The sequence below is a fragment of the Sarcophilus harrisii genome, chromosome 2, assembly GCF_902635505.1.
Source record: "Sarcophilus harrisii chromosome 2, mSarHar1.11, whole genome shotgun sequence".
Lineage (NCBI taxonomy): Eukaryota > Metazoa > Chordata > Mammalia > Dasyuromorphia > Dasyuridae > Sarcophilus > Sarcophilus harrisii.
Window position 1 is genome coordinate 566,503,430 of NC_045427.1, and position 27,963 is coordinate 566,531,392.

The 27,963-nt window shown below is 32.5% G+C and overlaps 1 protein-coding gene across 4 annotated transcripts in view; it reads left to right on the forward strand.

Moving 5' to 3' along the window:
* The window catches only part of SHOC2 (SHOC2 leucine rich repeat scaffold protein), a 142,357-nt gene that overhangs the window by 75,590 nt on the left and 38,804 nt on the right, over nucleotides 1-27,963 (forward strand). For all 4 annotated transcript variants that reach the window (XM_031955836.1, XM_031955837.1, XM_003755384.4 and 1 more), the window contains exon 3: nucleotides 9,126-9,263. In XM_031955836.1, coding sequence (XP_031811696.1) covers nucleotides 9,126-9,263 — 138 coding nt within the window. The remainder of the gene's footprint in view (nucleotides 1-9,125; nucleotides 9,264-27,963) is intronic.

Here is a 27,963-nt window from a genome sequence, read left to right on the forward strand (position 1 = left end):
AACTTCAGGCAGAAATAACTCCTTGAAAATTAGAAGAAGGAAAATTGACATTCTAACACACAAATAATAAAACAAAATCAAAAGAATGGAAAAATAAAAGATACTATGAAATAGCTCATCAGAAATACAATTGATCTGGAGAACAGATTGAAAAGAAATTATTCTATTTTCAATTCAATTCAATTCAACTATTCTTACATCATAGTTGGACTACCTTGCAACATGCTATCATTGCATTTGCTACCCCAGTCTCTCCTAATTCCCAGGGTATCAGAGAAATCTCTGATAAATATTAATATCAATCTTACCTCTTCCTGAGGCCTTCAGAAATCCTCTGGCTGCTATCTCTTATGGATGCATTTTGAGCACAACAGAGCCCCCAAGAGTTTTAGCAGACAACTTAGACTTTATTTACGTAGTTTACACCTCTCTCTGACCTCCTGCACTCTCTTAGTCTCTCTCCCAAAGGCTGAGCTTCAGGTGAAAAGGTCGGGCTCCTCCTCCACTGAGCTTATATCTGGTCATGAGGTCACAGACATAAGCCAATCAGAGATTCTCGTTCCTGACATGATTTCAGAGTGTTTAGGATTCCAGCGGTGGCTGGAGGTCCCACACATGAAGAAAGTCCCTATGTGCTCATAACTCGTCAGGTCAGGGAGCCTCTAGGCCATGAACCTGTTTTACATCCTAACTGTGCTTGCCTGGCCTCTCTAATGGACCCTTACACTACCTGAAAATTATGATTAAAAAAAAAAGAATCTTGACATAATGTTAATAGAAATTATCAAAGAAATTTGCCTTGAAATTCTAGAAGAAGGCAAGCAAAACTAGGAAAAAAACCTCCCAACAAAACATTGATTACCTCTTAAAAGAGATCTCAGGAGGAAAATTTATAGATGTGTCAGTGATGTTTTCAAAGATCCCAGGTTAAGGAGAAAATATTGAAAGCAACAAGAAAAAAAAATTAAAATATTGTGGCACTACAATAATTCATACAAGACCTAGTGGTAGGTCTTGGAATACTATATATTTCTTATACCAAAAGAGCTGGGATTACTAACAAGCGTAAATTACCCAACAAAGTTAAGTATTTTGACTAGGGAGAAAAAAAGGACATCTAATTAAAAGAAAAGCAGTTTTCTTGTGACAGAAACACGGAACCTAAGGGAAAATTAAAAAAAATAACATCCAAGAGAAATATAAAGGCAAATTATAGGAGACTCGACAAGGCCAAATCATTTACTTTTGATATATGCAAATAAAATAATTTCTTTTTTGAAAGAATATCTTGAGCTGAGCTGAGTATAATGGGATAATTATTAAAAAAAAAAAAAACATGGAGAGATAAAAAAGAGCAATTATCTAAAAAAGAGCAATACAAATGAGGCCAAAAAGGAATTTAGTGGGGGGGGGGGGGGGGGGAGAGAAGGGAAGGAGAGTACAGGTAATGCTGAAACTGCTCTCATCAGGAATGGGTTAAAGAAGGAACAAATAAATAAATGTGTGTGTATATGTGTGTGTATACATATACAAATATATTGAGAACTGCAGATACAAATATATATATAATATAATAATCTTCTAAATTTAGAAAGAAGTAAGAGGACAAGAGGATAGGGTGTGGGGATAGGTTAAGGGTGGGATTCTTGGAGGGATGGATAGGTTAATAGGAAGACCAGGTAGTGGATATAGAGGTAAAGTGGAAGAGTGAGGAGAGATAGGAATGTGGGGAGAAGGATAGTGAGGACAAATAGGAAGGAGGTAATAAACAACAAATAATTATACCTTAGAATAAGGTATAATTTTATAACTAGATAAATTCACCCATAAAATGAAAATGTATTATTAGATTAAACATTTGAACTGAAAAATGTATTGTTTTCAGGAAATGTTAAAAATATGAGAGATACAAACATAAAATAAAGATCAGGAGTAGAATTTATTATGTGAAAAAAGCAGGAGTGTTAATTATGGTCTCAGATAAAGCTAAAATAGATTTAATCAAAAGAGAAAAATGGGGAAACCACAGTCTTTTGATTAAATCTGAACATGGAAAAAATATTTTTTTCTAATTTTGTATTTAAGTTAAAAATAAAAGGAAAAAGAGAATAACATATATCTGAAGAAATAGGAGGGTAAGGGGAGAGGACAAGGGAAGGATTTTTAATAGGGATGAGAGAATAAGGCAGACTCAGAAGGGTGGGTAAAATAGGGATTAGAAGGTTAAGGGAGAGGATAAAAAAATTCTTAAAAGGGGTATAGATTACGGAAGCAGTGGTTTGTTTGATGTTTGAAGTGGGTAGTGTAAAAAGAAAGGAAGAGAAGATAAGTAATGAGAAAAATAAGAAAAAGGGAAATGCATAATACTTTAAATGGGAATGGGATGAACTAACCCATAAATAGAATAGATTAAAAATCAGAATCTGACAATATGTTATTTACAAGAACCACATTTTAAAATAATAGATACACATAGAATAAAAGTAAGGAGTTGGAGTAGAATTTATTACGTGTCAGGAGATGCAAAAAAGCAGGGGTACAAAATTACAGGCAAAGTTAAAAGCTAAAATATATTTATTTAAAAAAGTTATACAGGGAAACTACATTATGATAAAAGGTAATGTAGATAATAAAGTAATATCATTACTAAAGCATATGCACTAAACAATATAGCACCCAAAATTTCAGAGGAAAAGCCAGAGAAATTTTTGGTGAAAATAAATTAGCCAAACTGTAATTGGTAGTAATGGAGGGACTCACCTTGAACTAGATAAATATCATAAAAAAAATTAAGAAACAAACAAAAAAAATAAGACTTTCTGCTTTAAAAAGAAGGGAAAAATTAAATGACTATGAAAAAAGGAAAGAAACATGGGATAATAAGGAAAGGTTTGACAAATGGAGAAGGGGAGACTTGTGGGTGAAGGAAAGGAACTGAGGCAATAATGTTTCCTTAGAATAGGTTAAACAAAAATAACTGGAGACAAATTACTGTATTTAATAAGGAAAGACAAACATAAAAAACTTAAGAATTCAGAAAGAAATTAGAGACATTGAGAAAGAAAATAACCTAATTCATAACTTTAAATATGGTTAGATTAAATAATAAAACCCAAGTGACAGATTAGATAAGAAACCAAAACTTCACCATCTGTTGCTTAAATGAAATATACCCAAGAAGCAAAGACATGCATAGAATAAAGATGAGAAATCCAACAATATTTAAAATTTAATTGTTGCATTGTAAATTATCAGGAATTGCAATCTTGCCATCAGACCAAAAAAAATTAATAACCTATAAATAAATTATGCTATAAGGAACAATAGGAAAAAACTAATATAAATATTAAACCTACATACTCAAAATACTTTTATCATCCCAGTTCATAAAGGAAAAGTTAATTGGATTACAAGAAGATATCAATAGTCCAACAATAGTAAGACATAATGTCTCTTTAATAAGATAAAGTAAAACAAATTGCTGGAGAAACTAATGCCAAAATACTTATTATATATTTTTTAAATAGGATAGAGTATATAACCTATACCTTAGCATCACATGTAACTTGTATTAAAATCAACCATGCATTGGGGCCCAAATATATTGCAAGTAAATATAAAAAGACAGGAGTAGTTAGGAGACCATCATACAGTTAAAAATAGCAAATAGTTTAGGAAGCACAAACAAAAGACAGACCCAAATGAAGACTTAAAATGTAAATCCTAAATAATGAGTAGGTCAGAGAACAAATTATTTAAAAGAAAATAATGATGAAACAACATAAACATGTCTGAGATTCAGCTAAAATAAAGGGAAAATTTTCCTAAGAAAGCAGAGGATTAATGAACTGAATATGTTTAAAAAATTAGAAAACCAAACAATAAACTCAAAATACAAAAAAAGAAGAAAATGAAAATTAGAGGAGAAAAGAGCTAAAGTAGAAATCAAAAAGTTATGTAAGTGATAAACAATAAAAAACCATTTCTTTGAAAAGCCAAACAAAATTCTTTTTTTAGCTAACTTGACCAAAAAGAAGAGAGGAGAATAGAATTGGGTGTAAATTAATTACCAAAGTGATTCAGACAGAGTCACCACAGAAAGACACTATCAAACTTGAAAGTTTATTTGTCTACTACCAATACTACAGAAATTGTTTAGAAATTGAGAAAGTACATTATCAGAGTACACTTATGAGAGAAAAAAATTTTCCTAATATTTAAACCAGGAAAGGACAAAAAACAAAGGAAATAGACATATATCATTGAGGATTATCTACTAAAAAATTAAAATTGTGCCAAGCAGACTTCTGCAATTTATACAAGAAATCCATTATGATCAAGTTGAATTTATGCCAGGATTTCAGGGATGGGTTAAGAAAGCAGTCAGCCTAATTATATCAAAAGGAGAAATTTCCCAAACTACATTATAATCTCAAAAGATGGGGAAAAAAAAGGCTTTGAAAAAGTGCTTATTTGTGTTTAAACAAACAAAACCCTATATGTAATGATATCTATAGGACTTTTTTTTTTTTTTCTTTACAAGTAAGAAATCTTACTATTCACTAGCTTCAAACCTATACCAAGTTCCCTTAGGTTGGGCTGAGAAGACAGGACCTACCCTACTTGATTTTCAGCCCCCTTTCCTTTAGCCTGGTTCAACTGTGAAGCTCCTTTGCTTCAATTCTGTCTTTTATTTTCTTCTCTGATTGTATTGAATCAGCATGTGGTGCCTTTTTTTTACCCCCCTCTTAATAGGAATTGAGAGAATCCATAACAGAATTGAGAGAAGATGTTCTGGTCAGTGTAATTGCTATCTTGGATTCTATAATTTAGGAAGCTCAGTTGCCTAAAACAAGAGAGTATATGCAGTAGGAATATAATCTCTGTAAGGACTCCAAAGCACAAGTCTGTGGCTCATGGATCAATTTATGAGCCCTGCTGGAACCTAGAAGGTAATAGGAAAGCATCACGAAGTGATTGCCTTAAGGATTCAAGTTCACACTTTATTAGACTTCTTGCTTTCTAATATTCATGAATTCAACTATAATTGCTTTACCTCTGGCTCATAATTAGTTCCTTTTTTTTTAAAACTTGGTGGAGGTCAAAGAATACAAACAGTTTTCCAACAAATCTATCTATAGTTATGTGAAAAATGCTCTAAATTTGTATGTATTATAGAAATGCAAATTTCAAACCATTAGATTGACTAACATGTCAGAAAAAGAAAATGACAGATATTGAAGGAGATATGGAAAAATTGAGACATTAATGAACTGGTGGAATTGTGTTCAACCATTCTGGAGAGCAGTTTGAAATTATGCCTAAATTAGTGAAATAACCTTTGTGACTCAGCTATACCACTATGTATCCCAAAAGATTTTTTGAATCCCAAAGATATTTTTTTAAAAAGAAAAAGGAAAAAGATCCTATATGTACAAAAATATTTATAGAATTTTTTTTTTGTGCTGTCCAAGAATTGGAAATTGAAGGACTGCCCACAAATTGAGGCCAATAGCTGAAAAAGTAGTATATGATTGTGATGTAATACTATCATGTTATAAGAAATGACAAACATAATGTTTTCTGAAAAACTTGAAAAGTTTGCAAAGTAAAGGGAACAGTATGTAACAGTAATATTGTGTGATCAACTCTTTAAGGACAGCTGTTCTAGAGATACAATGATATAAGACAATTATGAGGAACCCTTTATAAAAAATACTATTCACCTCCAGAATTAATGGAGTCTGAATGCAGATTGAAGCATGCTTTTTAAAAAATGTTTTTATTTTTCTTGTTTGTGTTTTCTTTCATAACATGGATAATATGAAAATGTTTTGCCTGACTACATATAGTTGGCATGAAATTCCTTATCTTTTCAAGGAGAGGGGAGGGGAATTTGGAACTCAAAATTTTGAGAAAGAATGTAAAATTGTTTTTCATGTAATTGGAAAAAATAAAATATAAAAGTTTCTTTTTAAAGAGTTAGTGTAGTTTGGAGAAAAGATTGAATTTTCCATTTTTGGGACCACATCTTTTTCCCTTTTAAAAACTGATTTAAAAAAATTTTTTTTAAAGATACATTATATGTCTCCTAGAATATACCATGTAGAGCATGTAAGAGATTATACTCTGTAAAAGCATGCAGAACATACTTTATATCTAAGTAGTATCTCACTTGTTAGTAGAACAAAATGTGTACTTTATAAATTATTATGAATAGTTTTTGAACTTTTTTGTTGATGGTTAGAATTGTGACTTTATATAGTTATGATTGTGTGTGTTTGTATATAATTATGATTGTTCACTTAATTCTGTTTCGTTTGCTGTACATCACCTCATACAAGTCTCCTGATAATTCTTTTGAGTTTTTTATTTTTAACATAATTTATAGCACATTTAATTCTAATGTATTCTATGTAATTTTATTATAACATTGCATTGTAAAACAATCATATTACACTTGCATGGCTCTAGAAACATCATGCCTCCCCTAGAATAAGCTCATCACCTGTGATCTTAGCACCATGGAGATTGATTCAGCTAGATTGTCTTTCCTTTTGGAGGAATGAGCAATAAACTCCCATTTATAAATTATGAACTAATTTTGCTCTTAACTGTTAAGATTACCACCATCAACCGAAGAACCTACATTCACAACCATGGTGACCTCCCCTCTCATCTCCACAGATCCAATCAGAAGTCAATTGTTTTTACCTTTGCAACATGTCTCCTATACACTCCATTTTCTCTTGATACTACCTCCACTTTGGGACAAGTCCTCATCACCTCATGCCTGGACTACTGCAATATCCTCTTGGTTGGTCTTCCTGCTTCAAGTCATTCCCCATTCTAATATATTCTCCACTCAGCTATCAGATTGATCTTTCTTAAACATAGGTCTGACCATATCTATACCAATTAGAATGTGATTTCCTTGTGAACAGAAATTTTTTGCTTTTTTATATCTCCTTTGCTTAGGCACTATAGACAATATAGTGTCTGACACATAGTAGGCATAGTAAATGCTAACTGATTGCCGCATAAATATGAAGTGAATACATACATATACACGCATACATATATTATTTTTTTGTGGGGAGGATACCAACATTTGGGGAATAAGAAAAGGCTTAGTTCAGTATTTGAATGAGGACTGTACAGTTAAACTGTGCTGGTGTGATTGACTCTTTTGCCATACTGAACTACAGTACAGAAGTTGGAAGAAAGAATTTTCCTAATAGGTGAGGTTTAGAGCCAAGAGTTAGTTGGGTACAGATACGTCTCTAGATGAAAGTAGGGAAAATTGCTTTCCAGGAAAGGGGCAGAGCTGAGACAAAGAGGTAGAGCTCTGAGAACCAAAGAGAACTTGACCTTCCTCCTCTTATGTGAAAAAGAACAAAGAACATGGGGTTATCTAGTGTTTGGTTTTTATTGTTAACAGAAACAGGCTAGGAGAGAGTAGTAACTCCTCAAGGATTTATGTTGATTTTACCTGCTCAGCAGTTCCTAAAGAACAGGATCCAATGTTTCTTTTTTTAATTTCTTAGCATCTCTTTCAGTAACTAACACAATGGTTCTTTTGTTTGTTTGTTTTTGCTGAGGCAATTGGGGTTAAGTGACTTGCCCAGGGTCACACAGCTAGGAAGTGTTAAGTGTCTGAGATTAGATTTGAACTCAGGTCCTCCTGACTTCAGGGCTGGTGCTCTTATCTACTGCACCACCTAGCTGCCCCTAACTAACACATTGTTAAACACATGAAAGATGCTAAATATATAATGAAAGAATGCTAACAATTCCATTGCGTATCCATGTTTTAAAATCATAGGATCACAAGTCAAAATCTGGATTTGCATCTGATTCATAAATTCAGAATTTATTTTCTATTTCTTTAATTTACTCACAAACACATTATCTTTCTCATTAAAGAAGACTATACCACAAGAGGGACAAAGAATTAATTAAGATCTAATTACTCAGTCAAACAATTCAGAGACAGATATTCAGAACTGAATATCTGAGCAGTTGAGTCCCAGGTCACACATGTGGTAAGCAGAACTAGGTTCAGTCAATAGTTCAGTCAGCTAGTTGAGATAGTGTGAAAAATGTGTTAATGATTGTCAAAATAGCTACTGTGGAATGAAAAAAGATTTTTTTGGTTGGATAAAGTAGTATGTTATTGTAGATAAAGTGCTAGCTTTGTCAGAAGACCTGGATTTAAAATTCTCTCCCTGTTACAATATAACTTTGGGCACATCATATTATCTCTTCAGGCTTTGCTTTCTGCAAAATGAAGGAATTAGAGCATATGATTTTGAAAATTATTTACAGTCTCTGCATTCTATGACTCCAATAGTCTGACATTCTACATGATGAAAAGTTACAGCTTGCCATTTCTGTGACTGAATGATAATGGAAGGGAAGAAAATATATCTTATCCTTTTAGACTGATGCTCTTCATTTTCATGTAACATGCAGTTCTATGAAGTAGAGGGCTCTCCCAGGGTAATTATAGAACATTGGAGGATGTGCCCCTTTGTAAACATTAAATAATATTTCTTTTAAAAATGGTGAAGTGGCCCATAAATCTGATAGTTTTTTTTTTTTTTTTTTTTTTTTTTTTTAGTGCTAGAGAAATATACTATGTTTAGTTTGAGGAAGCCTTCTTTTGAAAGTAATTGTGGAAAAAATACAAAGTGCTGTTGATAAAGTTAAACTAAACATCTGGTCTGGGTGAATTTATTTACATTTGTTATAGTTTAAAATAATATAGCAAAATCTTCATAAATAGCAAGCATTATTTTAACTTTTATCAGTTAAAATTTTTAAAGAAAAGATTCTACTTTGTCTCATTTACCTTTTTTCCAGCAAGTACTTTGTGTGTATATATTTGCAGATGGTTTTCCTAATTTGTTTCCTTGTAGTTTAAGTGTAACATTCTGTTCCATAATACATTGTTTTTGTATAAAAAATGATATACTTGATATGCCTTGAATTTTTAGTAACCATTTTTTGTTTTTTAAAAAGAAGTACTCCTTGGGTTTACCAGCATTACCTGGATATCTCCCATTTTTTTTTCTTTTTTGGTTGCAATAACACTAATATAGTATTTATTAATCAATTTACAGGTGAATTATGTAATCTCATAACCTTGGATGTAGCTCACAATCAATTGGAGCATCTTCCAAAGGAGATTGGAACCTGCACTCAAATCACCAACCTTGATTTGCAGCACAATGAACTCTTGGATCTTCCTGAAACTATAGGTATGAGTGTTGAGAGAATACTGAAAAACATTTAGATGTGTAATTCGGATCTGAAATTTATATCAGGGGTGAGAATTATCTTCTTAGAAAAACAAATTTAAATGATAGAATGTTATTTCTGAATTTAAAAGTCAGGAAGAAAGCAGATTTCTAGGAATTTTGCTCATTTGGATTATAATTTATAAAATAAAAGAGAAACAACTGATTTCCTAATACTTTAAAAAATTACCCTTTTGTATTTTCATTTAAAGACTAGTGAAAATTACAAAAGGGAGCGAAATTATAAACAGATTTGTTTCTTTGATTCAACAAACTTTTAATATTTCCTTTTAATAAACATAGAACTGTGATGGAAGAATAAAATACTTTTAAGGAGCTTCAAAATGTGTTTATAAATATTTAGCTAAGCTCCAGTGATTGAATTGAGCTTATTAGTAGTATTTTTGTGTATTCATTAATATGTCAATGTATGCTTTTGGACAGAGCATTCTAAACATATGGCTTTTAAAAATTTATACCATTTTTGAACTAGTGATAGCATAAACATTAATGCTATTTAACTTTTAAAAAATATACAGATGTTTTGAATTTACATATTATTACACAATTTTATTTGAATAAATCTTTATTTTGTTTGTATTTGGCCTTCGTATCAGTGGCTCAAATTTAAATTCTAACATTCCTTATAAATTTCTTCATTAGGATCATTACAAACACATAAATCCAAAAAATAAATCTGACTTCAATTAATTTAGTTAACATGAATAAGAGTTGTATTTTAAAAAACTAAACAAGTGTGGGTAGATTGTATTCTTTGCTGTTGTCAGGATCAATGGTATTTATTATATCACAGATCCATTGAAAAATTGAAGTATTGTGATATGCATATATAAGATTTTTGAAGGCTAATTGTGCTTTAAAAACATCTAATATGGGGAAAACTTTCCTACCTTTTAAAATTTTCATATTTTTTAATCAATTCTTTCATGATGATTTATCTGTTTTTCAAGTGTTTTATTTTGTTGTATTTCATAATACACAGATTATTAAATAATTGTAAGTTGGTTCTTAGAACTGCAGCTCTGAATCTATATGGATGGGTTTTTTTTCTTTAATCACAATTTTTTTTTCCTGCTTGTGCTTCCACATGAATATCAGAATATCAGAATTTGAGTTCCATCTCAGAATAACTACTTTTTAAGAAAGAGATTGTTGTGATTGAAATTAAGGGAAATTGAGATATAAAGCTTTAAGCTTGTGCCGTATTGGTAACAGTTATTAATAAAAGAGGTCTTTAGCTCCTCAGCAAGCCAAAAGACCCCATATGAGGGTATTTTTACAGACAAAAGGAGAAGCATTCAGAAACCAGAAGATAGCATCATAGATGGGGAAAACAATAAGATTGGCTACAAAATCTGAAGCATCATAGGCATTTGGGGACAATATGATTGGCTGGAAATTGGCAATGTAGGCTAGAAAAAATCCTTCCATCTAGAAAATTATTATTGTTTTAGTTCACCTGTAAGAATAATTATTGATGTATAGATAACAGATTTCTTCTAATTGTACAAGTGATTTATAGGGAAACTGAACTTTCAAACTTAGAGAGGAAAAGTGATCTTTTGAATTCATAACCCTCTGAACTTAATTTAGAGACAAAGAAAGTTGACTTAGGCAGCCATACAAAATGTTGGCAGTGATACAGAATAGAATAAATTATTCTCATTTTTTTCTTTTATCATCGAATTGCACGGGTCACTTGTCTATAAACTAATTCTATAAGATTTGTAATACAATCACTATCAATGGTGTATATTACCATTAGTTTTTCTGGGGCTTTTTAACACAGTATCTAAGACAAAACCAAAAAGACAAGCTAAGCCAATAAAGGCCTAGTTACCAATGGTGGCTAACAGGACATATAACCTGCTATCAAGATGAACCAAGAAGGATTTTACTTGGGGTTATCTGGAACATGTAGTTAGGTTTTCTGGTATAGTTCACTCAGTCTTAAGTAGTCTTGTCACCATTTTTCCAGGTTGGTTAATATAAGAACAAGATTTGCTAATTATAGCATAGGGTCCTCTTTGTGAGGACATCCCAGAGTCATGTAATTTTAAAAAATTTACATTTTAAAAAAACATTGCGGTAAAGAATCTGCCTCATTTTGGAGGGAGGAGGTGAGCTCATTTTCAAGTGAGAAAAATTACTTTGAGGGCTTACCATGGAGTAATTTGACAGGCAAGATTTACATATTATCAAGGTAACCCAAAAAAACTCAGCAAATAGATATGTCATGAACAAAAAAGCAAAGTAACACATTAGTATTAAATGACATCCTAGTAACCTACTACTATTATTCATTTTATCAGCCTATTTCATTTTTAGTCCCTGATGTCCCATATAATTGTCTAATCCCTAGAAATACTTTGTTGAGCATCCTGGAATAGGGTTTATCTGAAGGGTATTCTTCCTTGAAGGTCTGCTTCTCTGATTCCAATTCATCTGCAGAGATTTTTAAGTAATTCTAAAATTGCCAGTAATAAAACTTAATACAGTTTAGCCTTCTAAATTTGCTTTTCCATTAACTTGTTCATGTTGTGGAAATCAACTTAATTCTGATGGTTCTTATCCTTTTAACAAAAAAGCTATAATTACATCGAATTAGGAATTCATAATTCACCTGAAATTTCAGAGAATTTCAGTTATTTTCTATCTTTCTTTAAACCCTATATCTGATAACGAAACTGCCAACAGGCTGAAGGAAGAATCTTTAAAAAAAAATCTATTATGATCTAAATTGTAAAATAGATTTTCTTTCTCTTAAAATGATTATATAGATATTTCAGTTAGAAAATAATTTTGCCCTTTTTACAACACAATTTTATATGTAGAATCCTTAATCCAATTTTTAAAACATCTCATTAGAAAGATTTGGAAGCCAATTATGTACATTTATATATTCCAATCCTTAGAGAAAACAGTCTGATTCTATTCTTTTCTCAAATTTGATTTGATTTAATTTAATTTTTAATTAAAAAAACTTTTACATCTTTGTCTTGTTAAAAATTGTTTGTCTTTGACTTAATTTCCCCATTTAGGAGGATATTAGCTCCATTTAAATACTAATGAGGGAATGGAAAACCCAAGAACCCAGTTATTTAGACTGGATTTGACTACCAATTTAGAGTGAACACAGTAAGAACTTTCATTCCTGGTTCTTATATAGTAACTTAGAGATATTGGAGTATTGCAGCAAAATTCATCATTTCAAAAATTAGATCTTCACTTGCCATTGTTATAGAGATGTTCTATGAAAAGAGGAATCAGGGACATCAAGTAACAACATCAAGACTGATCCTCCAGGCCTGAGCTTAAGGTACAGAATGATTTGACATAGGTATAATAAAATAAAACAGCTTTATTTTTATTTGATTTAAGGTAAAGAAGTAGTTATTTTGAACATTGAGAGATATAGCAAAGTTCCATGTTATTCACAGGGTATAATCACAGGTTCAGGATTAATCATGTGGGAAACAGTTCTATTCAACAGAGAAATAGTACAAGAGGTAAGTTGAGTCAAGAAGTACATACCTTTGGCTATGCCAAGGTCATCTCTTTAACTTTTTCCATATATAGACATCTACCTGTATTCGATTTTAGATTACACTCCCTTGAGCAGCTTGTGGCACTTCCTACAAATGGTGGATTACTAACTTACTGATACTTCAGACATGTCTATCCAAATTTAGAACTCAAAACAAAATCATATTGCAGTCCCAAGAGATTTTACCTCAAGTAAACAAATTTCACCAGTCATAGCTTAGGGCTAGATACAGTTGTTACAACTGTTCTTTCCACATCATGACTTTCCCCATCATAGTTTTGATATATCATGGTTTGGCATAAGACATTACTGTAAATGGGAATTTTGGGGTAGTTTTGCAGAATTGCAGTTCAATCCTAAACAGATGACACAGAAAGGTCAACAGATGACGCACAAAAAAATTTAGAAACTCAGAAATGCATCACAAAATATAGGTACAATAGTATGTAATATCAATATATTTTATCTTTTAATGCCATAAATATAAACAATTTCTTTTTTAAGGTTAAAATAAAAAAAATTTAAGTTTGCTAGAAGAATGTCAAAGTTATTAAGTAACATACAAAGACTAGAAATATAGAGAGATCTTAAAAAGTTTAGTAGGTCAGTACCTCAAAAAGAAAAAGAAAAAAATTTCAGAGTTCTTTTCTACTACAAAGGAAGGCCCCAAAATTTTTTCATGAATTTTTCAGATCACAGGTATGCCCCATCCCTAACTCCTGCTATGTGGAAGGGACAACTATATTATTCTCTCATGTTGTTGCAGTATTACTTAGCAGTTAAAAAAAAAAAAAAATTTCACCAGACTTTACACAAAAAGATTTACTCAATATCCTTTTCTTCTTTTCTTCCTCTAATTCAGTTTAAAGCATTGTGGTGAAAAATCAGTCAGTAGGGATTAAGAAAATAATTACATTCTGAATTCCACAAAGATAGTGAATATATGATAAGTCACTCAAAAACAAACAAAAATATTGGCTATCATTTGCTTTTAGACTAACAGATATATGCATCTCTTAAGGCATTATATATAAATCCCTCAGTAAAAAAAAAAAAGTAAGACTGGAGACTTTAAATTGGTCTAAGAGATGATTTCATTATATACTAAGTGATGCATAACTTAATTATTTTCATAATTAAAAATCATTAAATTACTTATATACTATAAACAAACTTGTAAATCCTTCCTGTTTTGACAAAGAAATATTTGTAATGGAAGAGGGTATAGTAATTCATTATTTTAAAATTTCATAACATTTAGCAGTTCTTTCACAGGATTGATAAAACATTTTGTGACCTTGCTTAAGTAGCTGCTCCCAAGAAACCTAGTAAGTTTACAAATAAGGCACATCCGGCCAAGATGGCGGCACACAGCTGTGTAAGCTCCATGTTTTCTCTCAGAATTCATTTCATGACAAGCCTCTGAATTAATGCTTGACTGAAAAAAACCCTACAAATAGTTACCAAGAGAAGACATCCTTGAAATTTGCCAGGAAAGGTCTGTTTTTGCTCGAGGGCAGGGACAGTTTTAGATTGGGCGCAGGCTGAGGGCAGGCAGGGGCAGCACAACTGTGGCAGGGAGCTCACAGCTGAACAGACGGGAGGGGGCTGGGTGTGATCTCAGCCGTCTCTGCGGGGAGAGCTTTGCTACAGGATTGGATACTTTGCCCTGGCAGCAAGCCAGTAGACAAGCAGAGAAGCTAAAAACACCAGGGGTGAAGAATACAACCCTAAACAGCTGGAGTTTCTCGGGACCTGGCCACCCCTCCCCCACAGTGTCTCAGCATGCTCTCAGAGTCTCAGAGTGCAGGCGCAACACAGTCCTGATAGTGCCTCGCTGCTGCCCCTGGCAGTCTGTAGAGGAAGCTTGGAAACACCACCCAGCCCCTCCCCCCAAAAAAGCATATTCCATATGGGTTTTTTTTTCTTTTTTCTTTGCTAGTTTGTCTTTGATTCTTCTCTGACAAAATGAGCGAAAAATTGAAAAGGACTTTAACCCTTGGAAGCTTCTATATGGATAGAGAGCAGACTCTAAACCCTGAGGAGACTAAAAACAGACTGTCTCCAGGTGAATCTCCAAAGGAGGAGATCATCTTTTCCTCAGCACAGATGAATCTCATAGAAGAAATTAAAAAGGGTCTCACAAGAGAGCTAGAAGAAAAATGGGAAAAGGAGAGGGAGGCTTGGCAAGTGAGTCTGGAGAAATCATCCCACTCACTTAAAGACAGAATGGATAAAGAAATCATATCCTTGAAAAATAGGATTAGTGAACTGGAAAACAGAAAATAGCTCTCTAAAAAATAAAATTGGTGAAATGGAAAAAAATTCCATAGAACAAAATAACACAATTGGACAATTAGAAAAAGATATAAAAAAAGGAGGAAGAAATACTCATTGAAAATCAGAATCTAAATGGAATTGAATGATTCAGGAGACAACAAGAATCAGTCAAGCAAAACCAAAAAATAAAATGGGAAAAATGTGAAATACCTTTCTTGGAAAAACAACAATCTGAAAATAGATCTAGGAGAGACAATCTGAGAATTATTGTACTCCCAGAAAAATATGATGAAAAAAAGAACCTGGACACTATTTTCCAGGAAATTATCAAAGAGAACTGCCCAGAAGTCATAGAAACAGAGGGTAAAAAGACATTGAAAGGATCCCAATCACCACTGAAAGGGATCCTAATTAAATCAAAACACAAGAAATATAGTGGCCAAATGCCAGAACCTCAAACGGAAAAAATACCCAAGCGGTTAGAAAACCCAATTCAAATGTAGATGAGCCACAGTGGATCACCCAAGATCTAGCAGCATCCACTTAAAAGATCAAGGGCCGGAATTGGTTTCCAAAAGGCTAAGGAACCGGGTATGCAATAAAAATGACTTATTAGCCAGAATGAGCATGTTTTTTCAGGGAAGAAGATGGCTTCCTAAAATAAATGAATTTCACCTATTTTTTGATGAAAACCAGAATTAAAAGAAGTTTGATCTACAAATATGAACTCAAGAGAAACCAAAAGGGAAAAAGAAATTGGGAATTATATTTTTGTTTAAAGAGGTATAAAAATACATGTATATTTGTTCTAGAAATTAGAGGTGGAAAAACATTTAAGAAAATGTAAAAATGGGGGTACTAATCTCAAAGAGGAAAGGAAACCTTTATTTCTGAGAGAAAGAATAGGGGGATGAATATAGGGATTTTATGCTATCAGAATTGGCTTTTAAGAGAAAAAAGTTTGACATATTCAATTTATGGGAAATTCCCATCCATTGAAAATGAGAAGAGAAAAGGGAAAAGGGAAAATAAGTAATCAGAAGGAAACGGAAACTGAGGGAAAGGAGGGATGGGGAGGAACCTAAGGTGGGGGAGGAGGGATACTAAAAAGGGAGGGCCGGGGCAAGTGGTACTCAAGTTTAATATGAGGGGGTAAGGGGAAATAAGGGAGAAAAGATAAAGGTTAAAAGATGGGAAAAGAATTGCAATTTTAACCATAAATGGAACGGGAAACTCCCCCATAAAGAGGAAGGTTAGCAGAATGGATTAAAAGCCAGAACTTAAAATGTTGTTTAAGGAAACACACCTAAAGCAGGGAATATGCAGAATAAAGGTAAAAGGTTGGAAAAATCATATGCTTCAGGTGAAGTCAAAAGCGGGGTAATCCATCTCAGATCAAAAAACAAAATTACAATTAAAAGAGATAAGGAAGGACACTATATCGAAAGGGTAGCATAGATAATGAAGAAATCATATTAAACATATATGCAAAAGTGGGAGATTTAAATTTTAAAAGAGAAATTAAAGAGCTGCAAGAAGAAATAGACAGAAAACTATATAGTGGGAGATCTCAACCTTGCACCCGAATTAGATAAACAAACCACAAAATAAATAAGAAAGAAGTCAAAGAGGTAAATAGAATACTAGAAAAGTTAGATATGATAGATCTCTGAGAAATAAATGGAGCAAAGGAGTACACTTTCTTTTCAGCGGTTCATGGAACCTATACAAAAATAGACCATATATTAGACATAAAAACCTCAAACCAAAAAGGTAAGGCAGAAATAGAAATGCATCCTTTTCAGACCACAATGAAATAAAATTAAAAAAAAAAGCCAGGGGAAAGAGACCAAAAATAATTGAAACAAAAATCCATATAAAGAATGATTGGGTGAAAAAAATCATAGACATAATTTAATTTCACCCAAGAAATGACAATAATGAGACATATACCAAATTGTGGGATGCAGCCAAAGGAAATTAAGGGGAAATTTAATCCAGAGGCCTACTTGAAAAATAAGAAAGAGATGGTCAACAATTGGTTTAAAAAAATGCTAGAAAAAGGAACAAATTAAAAACCCAGTCAAAACTAAACTTGAAATTGTAAAATAAAAGGAGAGATCATTAAAATTAAAAGTAAAAACACATTGAATTAATTAAAACAAGTTGGGTTCTATGAAAACCAACAAAATAGACAAGATTCCCTTAGTAAATCTGATTTAAAAAAGGAAAGAGGAAAATCAAATATTTCGTCTTAAAAATGAAAAGGGAAAACTCGCCACTAATGAAGAGGAAATCAAAGCAGTAATTAGGAGTTACTTTTCCCAACTTTATGCAAATAAATACGACAACTTAAATGAAATGGAAGAATAACTTCAAAAATATAGCTTGCCCAGATTGGAGGGGGTAAAATCCTAAATGGTCCATCTTGAAAAAGAAATAGAACAAGCTATTAACCAACCCCAAGAAAAAAATCCCCAGGACCAGATGGATTTGATTGAATTTATCAAAATTTAAAGAACAATTAATCAATGTATATAAACATTTGAACAAATAGGGATTCAAGGATCCTACCAAACTTTTTTAAAAGACATAATATGATACCTAAACCAGGTAGGTGAAAAATAGGAAAGAAAATTTAGACCAATTTCCAATGAATATCGATGCTAAAAAATCTTTTTTTTTTTTTTTTTTTTTTAATTTAATAGCCTTTTTATTTACAGGATATATGCATGGGTAACTTTTACAGTATTAATAATTGCCAAACCTCTTGTTCCAATTTTTTCACCTCTTACCCCCCAATTCCTCCCTAGATGGCAGGATGACTAGTAGATGTTAAATACGTTAAAATATAGATTAGATACAAATAAGTATACATGACCAAAACGTTATTTTGCTGTACAAAAGAATCAGACTTGAAATATTGTACAATTAGCTTGTGAAGGAAATCAAAATGATGTGTATAAAATAGGGATTGGGAATTAATGTAATGATTTTTAGTCATCTCCCAGAGTTCTTTTCTGGGCATAGCTGGTTAGTTCATTACTGCTCCATTGGAAATGATTTGGTTGATCTCTTGTTGAGGATGGCCTGGTCCATCAGAACTGGTCATCATATAGTATTGTTGTTGAAGTATATAATGATCTCCCTGGTCCTGCCTATTTCACTCAGCATCAGTTCGTAAGTCTCCTCCAGGCCTTTCTGAAATCATCCTGTTGTCATTTCACAGAACAGTAATATTCCATAATATTCATATACCAATTTATTAGCCATTCTCCAACTGATGACATCCATTCAGTTTCCAGTTTTAGACTACAAAAGGGCGCCAAAACATTCTGGCACATACAGGTCCCTTTCCCTTCTTTATAATCTCTTTGGGATATAATCCCAGTAGTAACCCTGCTGGATCAAAGGGTATGCACAGTTTGATAACTTTTTGGATGCTAAAAATCTTAAATAAAATATTAGCAAAAAGATTACAGAAAATCATTCCCAGGATAATACACTATGACCAAGTAGGATTTATACCAGGAACGCAGAGTTGGTTCAATATTAGGAAAACTATTAGCATAATCGACTATATCAATAACTGAACTAACAAAAACCATATGATCATCTCAATAGATGCAGAAAAAGCATTTGATAAAATCCAACATCCATTGCTAATAAAAACACTTGAGAGTATAGGAATAAATGGATTCCTTAAAATAGTCAGGAGCATATATTTAAAACCGTCAGTAAGCATTATAAGCAATGGGGAAAAACTGGAACTTTTCCCAGTAAGATCTGGAGTGAAGCAAGGTTGCCCTCTATCCCCATTATTATTCAATATTGTATTAGAAACGCTAGCCTGGGCAATAAGAGTGGAGAAAGAGATTAAAGGAATTAGAGTAGGCAATGAGGAAACCAAACTATCACTCTTTGCAAATGATATGATGGTATACTTAGAGAACCCCAGAGATTCTACTAAAAAGTTATTAGAAATAATTCATAACTTTAGCAAGGTTGCAGGATATAAAATAAATCCCTATAAATCCTCAGCATTTTTATACATCATTAACAAAATCTAACAGCAAGAGATATAAAGTGAAATTCCATTGAAAATAACTGTCGACAGCATAAAATATTTGGGAATCTATCTACCAAAGGAAAGTTAGGAATTATATGAGCAAAATTACAAAAAACTTTCCACACAAATAAAGTCAGACTTAAATAATTGGAAAAATATTATGCTCTTTTAGGCCTTAAAAATATAATAAAGATGACAATACTCCCTAAACTAATCTATTTATTTAGTGCTATACCAGTCAGATTCCAAGAAAATATTTTAATAATCTAGAAAAAATAACAACAAAATTCATATGGAATAATAAAGGTCAAGAATCTCAAGGGAATTAATGAAAAAAAAAATCAAATGAAGGTAGCCTAGGTGTACCTGATCTAAAACTATTATAAAGCAGCAGTCACCAAAACCATTTGGTATTGGCTAAGAAATAGATTAGTTGATCAGTGGAACAGGTTAGGTTCACAAGATAGAATAGTCAACTATAGCAATCTAATGTTTGACAAACCCAAAGATCCTTACTTTTGGGATAAGAATTCATTATTTGACAAAAATTGCTTGTGATAACTGGAAGTTAGTCTGGCAGAAATTGGGCATGGACCCACACTTAACACCGTATACCAAGATAAGATCAAAATGGGTCCATGATTTAGGCATAAAGAACGAGATTATAAATAAATTAGAGGAACATAGGATAGTTTACCTCTCAGATATGTGGAAGAGCAAGAAATTTGTGACCAAAGATGAACTAGAAACCATTATTGATCACAAAATAGAAAATTTTGATTATATCAAAAAACCCTTTGTACAAACAAAACTAATGCAAACAAGATTAGAAAGGAAGCAACAAACTGGGAAAACATCTTCATAGTTAAAGATTCTGATAAAGCCTATTTCCAAAATTAATATAGAAATTGACTCTAATTTATAAGAAACGTTTTCCAATTGATAAATGGTCAAAGGATAGAAAGACAATTTTCAGATGATGAAATTGAAACTATTACCCTCATAGAAAGAGTGTTCCAAATCAATTGATCAGAGAAATGCAAATTAAGACAACTGAGATACCACCACACCTCATTGACTAAGAAAGGGATGAAAATTTGGATGGGAAAACTGAATTGATGCTTTGTTGGTGGAGTTGTGAAGAATCCATTCATTATGGAGAGAATCTGGAATTATGCCCAAAAACAAACGTATATCCTTTGACCCAGAGGTACTACTGGGCTTATACCCCAAAGAGATACTAAAGAAAGGAAAGGGACCTGTATGCCAAATGTTTGTGGCAGTCCTCTTTGTAGTGGCTAGAAACTGGAAAATGAATGGATGTCCATCAATTGGAAAATGGCTGAATAAATTGTGGTATATGAATGTTATGGAATATTATAGTTTTGTAAGAAATGACCAGCAGAAATCAGAGGGCTGGAGAGACTTACATGAACTATAATGAAATGAGAGAACCAGGAGATCATTATAACTGCAACAATGATAATGTATGAAGATGTATTCGATGGAAGTGATTTTTTGAAAAGAATCTAACCCATTTCCCTTTGATCAAATGGACAGAAGGTACACCCAAAGAAAAACACAAATGAAGTAAACTGTTTGCATTTTTATTTTTCTTCCTGGGTTATTTTTACCTTTCTAACCAATTTCCCTTGAAAAAGAGAACTGTTTAGTTCTGCACCCATATATTGTATCTAGGATATACTGCGACATATTTAACATATATAGGACTGCTTGCCATCTAGGGGAAGGGATGGAGGGAAAGAGAGGAAAAATTGGAACAGAAGTGAGTTCGAGTGATAATGTTGCAAAAAATTACCCTGGCATGGGTTCTGTCAATAAAAAGTTATTATAATAAAAAAAGAAGTTTACAAATAAGGACATAATAAGGTTATTTTTTTCCACAAAATAATTAATCAATTTTCCCTTTTAAAATAATAATTAAATACTTAGTAGGTTCTAAATTTAAACAATAATTTCTAATAACAATAATTTTTCAGAATACAGCTTCAAAAGAAATCAATTTTCTAATGATACAGCTGCATATTAACATCTTAACAATATTTCTTACTCAATAAAGTGCTTTGCAAACCTTAAACTTCAAGGTGTGATGTCAATGCTAGCTCTTGCTACTTCTATTATTATTGTTATTATTTTGTTCATTATCTTTATTATTATTGTTATTGTTCAATATTCTCTAATGCTCTGCCTCTGCAGCTCCACTGTTGCTAACTCAAGTTCTTGCAGCTTCTCACATAATCTAGGAACTATTTGTTATTCTACCAGTGTCTGTCTGTTGACATCTCAAGGGTTATACGGTTGTTTTAGGGGGATCGAAGGAACTAGCTGATTGTATGGATTTTCTTTCAATGAGTTGAAGATTGTATTTCTGATTAGCTTCTCTGTGCTTTGGGTTTCTCTCTTTTTAAACATCTCCATCTATTTTCTTTTAAAAATCCAAGTCCAAGCTATACCTGAAGTGCCCTCAGACTCTCAATGACTAGGTCATCTTTAGTGTGATGTCAAGGAGTTCCCAGGATGAGGTAAATTTGTACTTCATCAAGGACATTATCAATTTCCTCATTAAGTTAAGAAATTAATGGAATCTCATTCATTTTTAAGGATAATAGAAAGCTTGTAAGATCTTAATGATTCTTGCCCTGGATATTCTTTACAAAAATGAAATATTTCCTGGCATATTTTGTTTCAGTTTCTCATTTATTTTAGGTCTGTCTTCAGTTTGTCACACTTTCACATTTCTTTTCTCAAAAGTAATTATTTTGTATATTGCTGTTAATCATCCTCCTAACTAAGCATGTGAAGATTTCCTCAGTGGAATAGGTGAAAGAGAATAATTTGTTCGAATGGCCATGAATGTGTCTGCAACAGATGCTATGGAGTACTTAGAGCTTGGTCAAATATTGAAAATGCCAAAGTCATTCCCTGCATCTTGGGCCATCTCAAGTTGTCCTCTCTTTTGTCTTGCAACTGGACTTTGATGACTCTGTAAGAAAGTAAGGCTGGTAATTTTGGAAACTCTGCCTCACTTAAATTCATTTCGTGAGAGTTCACCCTATGATGCCTTGCTCCTCTTTGAAACAAAGGACAAACAAGGACAATGATATTTTTGTTAAATGAGCATTTACTCTGTACCAGACATTGTGCTAAATTCTGGGAATATAGTTACAAGCAAAAATCAAGAGAAGACTTTGAAAGGAACTTACATTTTAATAGTTGAAGACAAAGTGTAAAAGGAAATTGAAATTTGGAGGAGAACCCTAGAGGATGAGGTCCAGAAATAATCTGGAAGTGTAACCTGGACTGAACCAAGTTTGGAGTAAGCTTGGCTAATTCAGTCAGATTGAAGTTGGGGATGAAATACCCATCAGAAATACTTTGTCCAGAAAGATGTCCAGGCTTTGGAAGTTATTTCATTTCTGTAGTATGATAGTGTAAACTTTATTATTTCAAAACAAGAGAAATAGCTCATTTTTGGAGCATCTTATATGACCTTACCTTTGAAATATATTGAAAAATTCTTAGGCATCAGGAATATTAAAAACCAAAATGAGTGATCATTTCTCCATTACTAAAGGATGATAAACTAAATAATAATTATTGAGCTTTTATACATAGATAATAATTTATTTGAATTTTCACATATATGTTTTCAACTTTTAGTCTAAAGTTGCTATTCCATTGCTCAGAAAGTTCTCATGAACTCTGTATTGCCTCTAGGATAATATACAAACTTGACATTTAAAGTTTTCCACATTCTAACTTCAACCAACTTTTAAAGGATAGTTACTTATTACTTTCTTTCATTTTTTGTACATTTCATTCCATCTCCCATCTCCATGTTTTTGCACCAATTGTTCTTCATACCTGAATGTTTTCCCTTCTCACCTCTAGGTCCCAGTTCCAGTCAAGGTTCAACTCATGTGTCACTTTGAAGACAGTTCCTTCTTGAGACCTCTAGTTATTAGTGCACTATTACCCTTCTCAATCATAATTGCCAGTGGTTTTGTATTTATTTTGTATCTATAATATATGTCTTTATCTATGAACATGTTATGCTCCCTCAGTAGCAAATAAGCTCCTTGAAGACAAAGGACCATTCCACATTAATATTTCATTTTTTCCCACTAGTACCTAGTACATTGCTTGGCATCTAGTAGACACTTAATAAATGCTTATTAAGTAATTTTTGCAACATTAGCTAAATTTGGGAGATTCTTATCTACCTTTATTAAAGACCATTAAATTATCCAATTATGTTCTAATCAGATAATTGAAGTTAATTAACATTAATTGAATCTAATTTTCCTCAAACTTTTTCCTTCTTGTACCTTTCTAGTAAAACAAACAACTTAGATTTTAAAGTCTTTTAAATTTACCATCTGTGCTGCACTTATTTGTTGGTCTTTGTTCCATGAATCAAAGTACCTTAAATCTGAAATTAGTAAAGCACATCTTAAAAATAACTTCAAAAATAATCTTTGTCTGTCTGTCTGTCTCTCTCTCTCTCTCTCTGTCTCTCTCTCTCTCTCTCACACACACACACACAAATAGTAAACATTATCCTTTTAATTCCTTGTAATACTAATGTTCTTTCTATTTGTGGTAGTTATCATGGATTACTCCTAGCCAGTATTACCCTGAAGAATTAGGGAAATTTTGGTAGGGGAGAAATTAGAAAGATAGGGAAAGAGGCACCTAAAAGAAGTTAGAGAGCTGATAAGCATTTCTTGAATCTCCTAAAATTTAACTCTGTCTTCAGAGGAGGGAAGACAAAATGTAGTCTATTTCATATGTTCATTACTAGAAATTAAAGGGAATGGAAAATGTTTTAAATATTTGTTACTATTGTAGTCACTCTGCCTCTATCTGTGAAATTAATTGATGTTCTTAAAGCATTCCAGAAGTGTGCAGCTAGTGATTTTAAAACAGGAAAGCAGGGGAAAATTCTGTGATAAGATAAGAGAATTCTGTGATGTGGTGTCTTGGAGTTTCTTCACAAAATATTTGCAGGGGAAGAATTGTGCAGGGTGGAAATTTCAAGTAAATATGGTCTACCAAAACATTCTTATCTAAATGAATAATTTAAATTCACTTTAGGGAAAGTGATAAACACAGTTATCATTTTGTTGCAACAAGCAGAGGAAAAGAGTAATTTATAAGTAGGTTAACAGAATTTGTTGTTAGTTTAAATTACTAAAAAGAAATTCTTAATAAAGATAACTGTGTAGTTTTCTTGAAATTGTGATAATTTTGGGGAATTTCATCATTGAAGAACATTCATTATTCTTATTCTTCTGAAAAAGTTGGGACTTTTTTGAAAGTTGCTTTTTGCCTTGATCCAAGGATATTTTGCTTGTACTTTCTACTAAGAGGAACAAATGGTACAAATAAGCTGACTTTTAAAAAGTCATGCTAAACTAATAATATGGTTTGAGATTTGTTTTTTGTTTTGTTTTGTTTTTTGACTCATAACTTTTACTCAAATGGAAAAGCATCTCTACTAAATTCATAGTAATAATAATTAACTATGTTTTAAAAGTTTAATAGCATAAGGAAAGAAATTGATAAAGTGAGAACTGTTCATAATTATTCAAGAATTAAATACTTTAAAGCTACATATCAGAAATTGTATGTATCTTCACAGCTATATGTAGCTATGTATATTTTGTATCTGTGTATAGGAAAGATAGCACATAATAGTGGTGAGAGAGCTAGCATCAGAGTTTAAAATACTTTAGTTCAGGTATTTTATATGCCAATTGACTCTGACTATAAATCACTTAACCTATCATTGAACTAGTTGGCTTTCCAAAAAAAAAATTTGCAAAAGAATTGGTAGAGTCTTCTACATGTAAAAGCAGAGGTATCAAGCATACTGGACAGCATTCACCACTGGGCTAGAACTAGATTAAATGTAATTGGGAAATGTTAAAATATCATATATTTTTTATTATATAAAATATAAAAATACAACAGGACATTTTATTATTGTTCAGTCATCCAGTCATGTCTGATTTTTCATGACTGCATGGACCATACCACTCACATGGTCTTCAATTCTCATTTCCCAAGTCTATCAAAGCTTATGCTCATTGCTTCCATGACATCCAACTCATCTTCTACTGTCCCCTTCTCTTTTTGTTATCAATTTTTCTCAACATCAGGGTCTTTTCCAATAAGTCCCTCTTTTCATTATGTGTGGCCAGAATATTTAAGATTCAGATTCAGTATTTGTTCTTCCAATGAATAGTCTGAATTAACTTCTTTAAATATTGACTAGTTTAATCTTTTTGCTGTCCAAGAGACTCTCAAAAGTCTTCTTTAGCACCATAATTCCAAAGCATCAATTCTGTACTCTGCTTTTCTTATACTCCAACTCTCACAGCCATATAGAAAAACTGGAAAACCATAACTTTGACTATACAGACCTTTGTTGTCAAAGTGAAGGCCCTGCTTTTTAGTATGCTGTCTTTCCTTCCAAAGTAGTAAATGTCTTAATTTCATAGCTGTAGTTACTTGTCTGGAGTGATCTTTGATCCCATGAATAGAAAATCTGTTACTACTTCCACTTTTTCAGTTGTGTCCAACTGAAAACAAACAAACACATTTGGGGTTTTCTTGGCAAAAACACTTGGAGTGGTTTGCCAAAAATTACTTCTGAAGCTCATTTTGTACAGGTAAGGAACTAAGGCAAACAGGGTCACACGCTAGTAAATATCTGAGGGCAGATTTGAACTTGGGAAGATGATTCTTCCTGATTCCAGGTTTAGCATGCGATATATGGAAGATCCTAATAAAATGGCCCTATTTATGTTTTGGATTTGATGCCACTGCTCTATACCGGTGAAATCACTAATCTTGACTAGAATGCTATCCATACCAGCATGCATGCATGCACACACATCTAATGGTTTTGTAGCATTGGTTTTTATCACTTACTCATGATGTTTTGTAATATTCTTCTCAAAAATGTAATATTCTCTTGTTGGGGTTTTCTTGGAGTCTCTGGAAGCAGCCTTAGTTTCAGTTCAGTAATCACCCCAAATGCAGCCAGGAGTTAAAAGTCCAAATCCTTTATTGTCTCCTTCTAAGTCTTGTCTCCTTCACTTGGGGTTCGGCTAGTTTTTCTGGAGGCCTTCCGGATCTTGGTTTCAGTAGAGAAGCGAAGGAGGACAGCCTACCACCACTTCTTTGGTTTTCCCTTATTCACCACTTCTTTGGTTTTCCCTTATTCTCCTTCTGGCTGAGTTTGTCCAAGCTTATATCCTCTCTCATCATAGGTGTGAATCTTGTGGAACTATAGTTAAGTAGGAAGTACATGTACTGAACTAGAGAACTGTTAAGCATCATGCTAAACAACCATTGTCTCTATCAATTTCACTGACTTAGCACCTTGTTTCAAGTTCTGGTCTATAACATTGTTTAACTTTAAAGCAAGTTATGATTTGATTTGCAGGTTGTGGTTTATTTTGTGGTTAAAACCACTCATTGAAAGAAGTTTTGAGGTGAGACATTGTAGGGCAATATGTTCTTGACTTCTTATTTCAATACTCTGCTGTCTTAAAGATGTTTTTTTATCTTTTTCAATATTGATGGTTATTTTTCCTGCATAATGTGTTACTCTTTAAATATGCCCTTAAATATGATTCTAAGATCATAATATAGTCTCTATAAAGGAATTTCACTGATTTGTAGAGTTTTATGTTTCAGCATCAGCATGGTAAATATTTTCTATCATTCTTTGTAAAATGCTCTTTTGAGAACATTTTGGCCAAAGTAAAAGATTTATTTTTATTTTCATCAATCTGGTTTTTATTTAAATCATTACTAATTTGGTACTGGAAAACATCATATAGGAATTTTACTATATATTTTTCTCCTTTGGGCATTTGTAGTGTTTCCAAATATTTTGTAGAGAAATTATAGGGACTTATGAGAGTTTTTTGGTTTGCTTTTAGAAGCAAATAAAGCTTATTTTTCTTGCTGGTTATTCCCTAGATAATAAATATTTAGAGTTGAGTTAGTTGTCTTGCCAAGCTCTGTTACCATAGAGAACTTTCAGATTGTACTGAAAAACTTTAATGAAAATATAAAATGCATATAAAGCTACATTTCTTAACTATGTTCCTGAAAAGGTGAAGTGACTGATAGAATCATGTGTCAAGAGACCTATTAAGGAACACACACACACACACACACACACACACACACTCACTCTCATTGTCAGTGACTACAAGCAAAACATTTTTTAAAGCAGTTTTTACATATTGTGTTCCCTTTCTTTAACAATAGTCTTTTCTCCCAAGTTAAAGTTGCAGAGTCTTAGGAAGTAACCTCATGTCTTTTACTACAGATACTGACTTTAATGCGTGTTCAGTCAACAAATAAGCATCTATTATATGCCTGACACTGTGCTAAATCCTAAAAGCCCCCCCCCCAAAAAAAAAAAAAAACAAAGGAAAGAAAGAAAAAGAAAGAAACTTGTCCCTATTTTCAAGAAGTTCCCAGTCTAATGGGAGAAACATCATACAAATAACCATACCCAAATAAGGTGAAGACAATCTAAGAGGAAGGACACTAGTAGATTAAGAAAGTCTTCATATAGAAGGTGGGATTTTAATTGGAATCTGAAGGAACTCAGGGAATACAGAAAATGGAGTTGAAGAAGGAAAGAATTCTGGGCATGGAAAAGTTAAGTGAAAATGCATGGTATCAGGAGATGG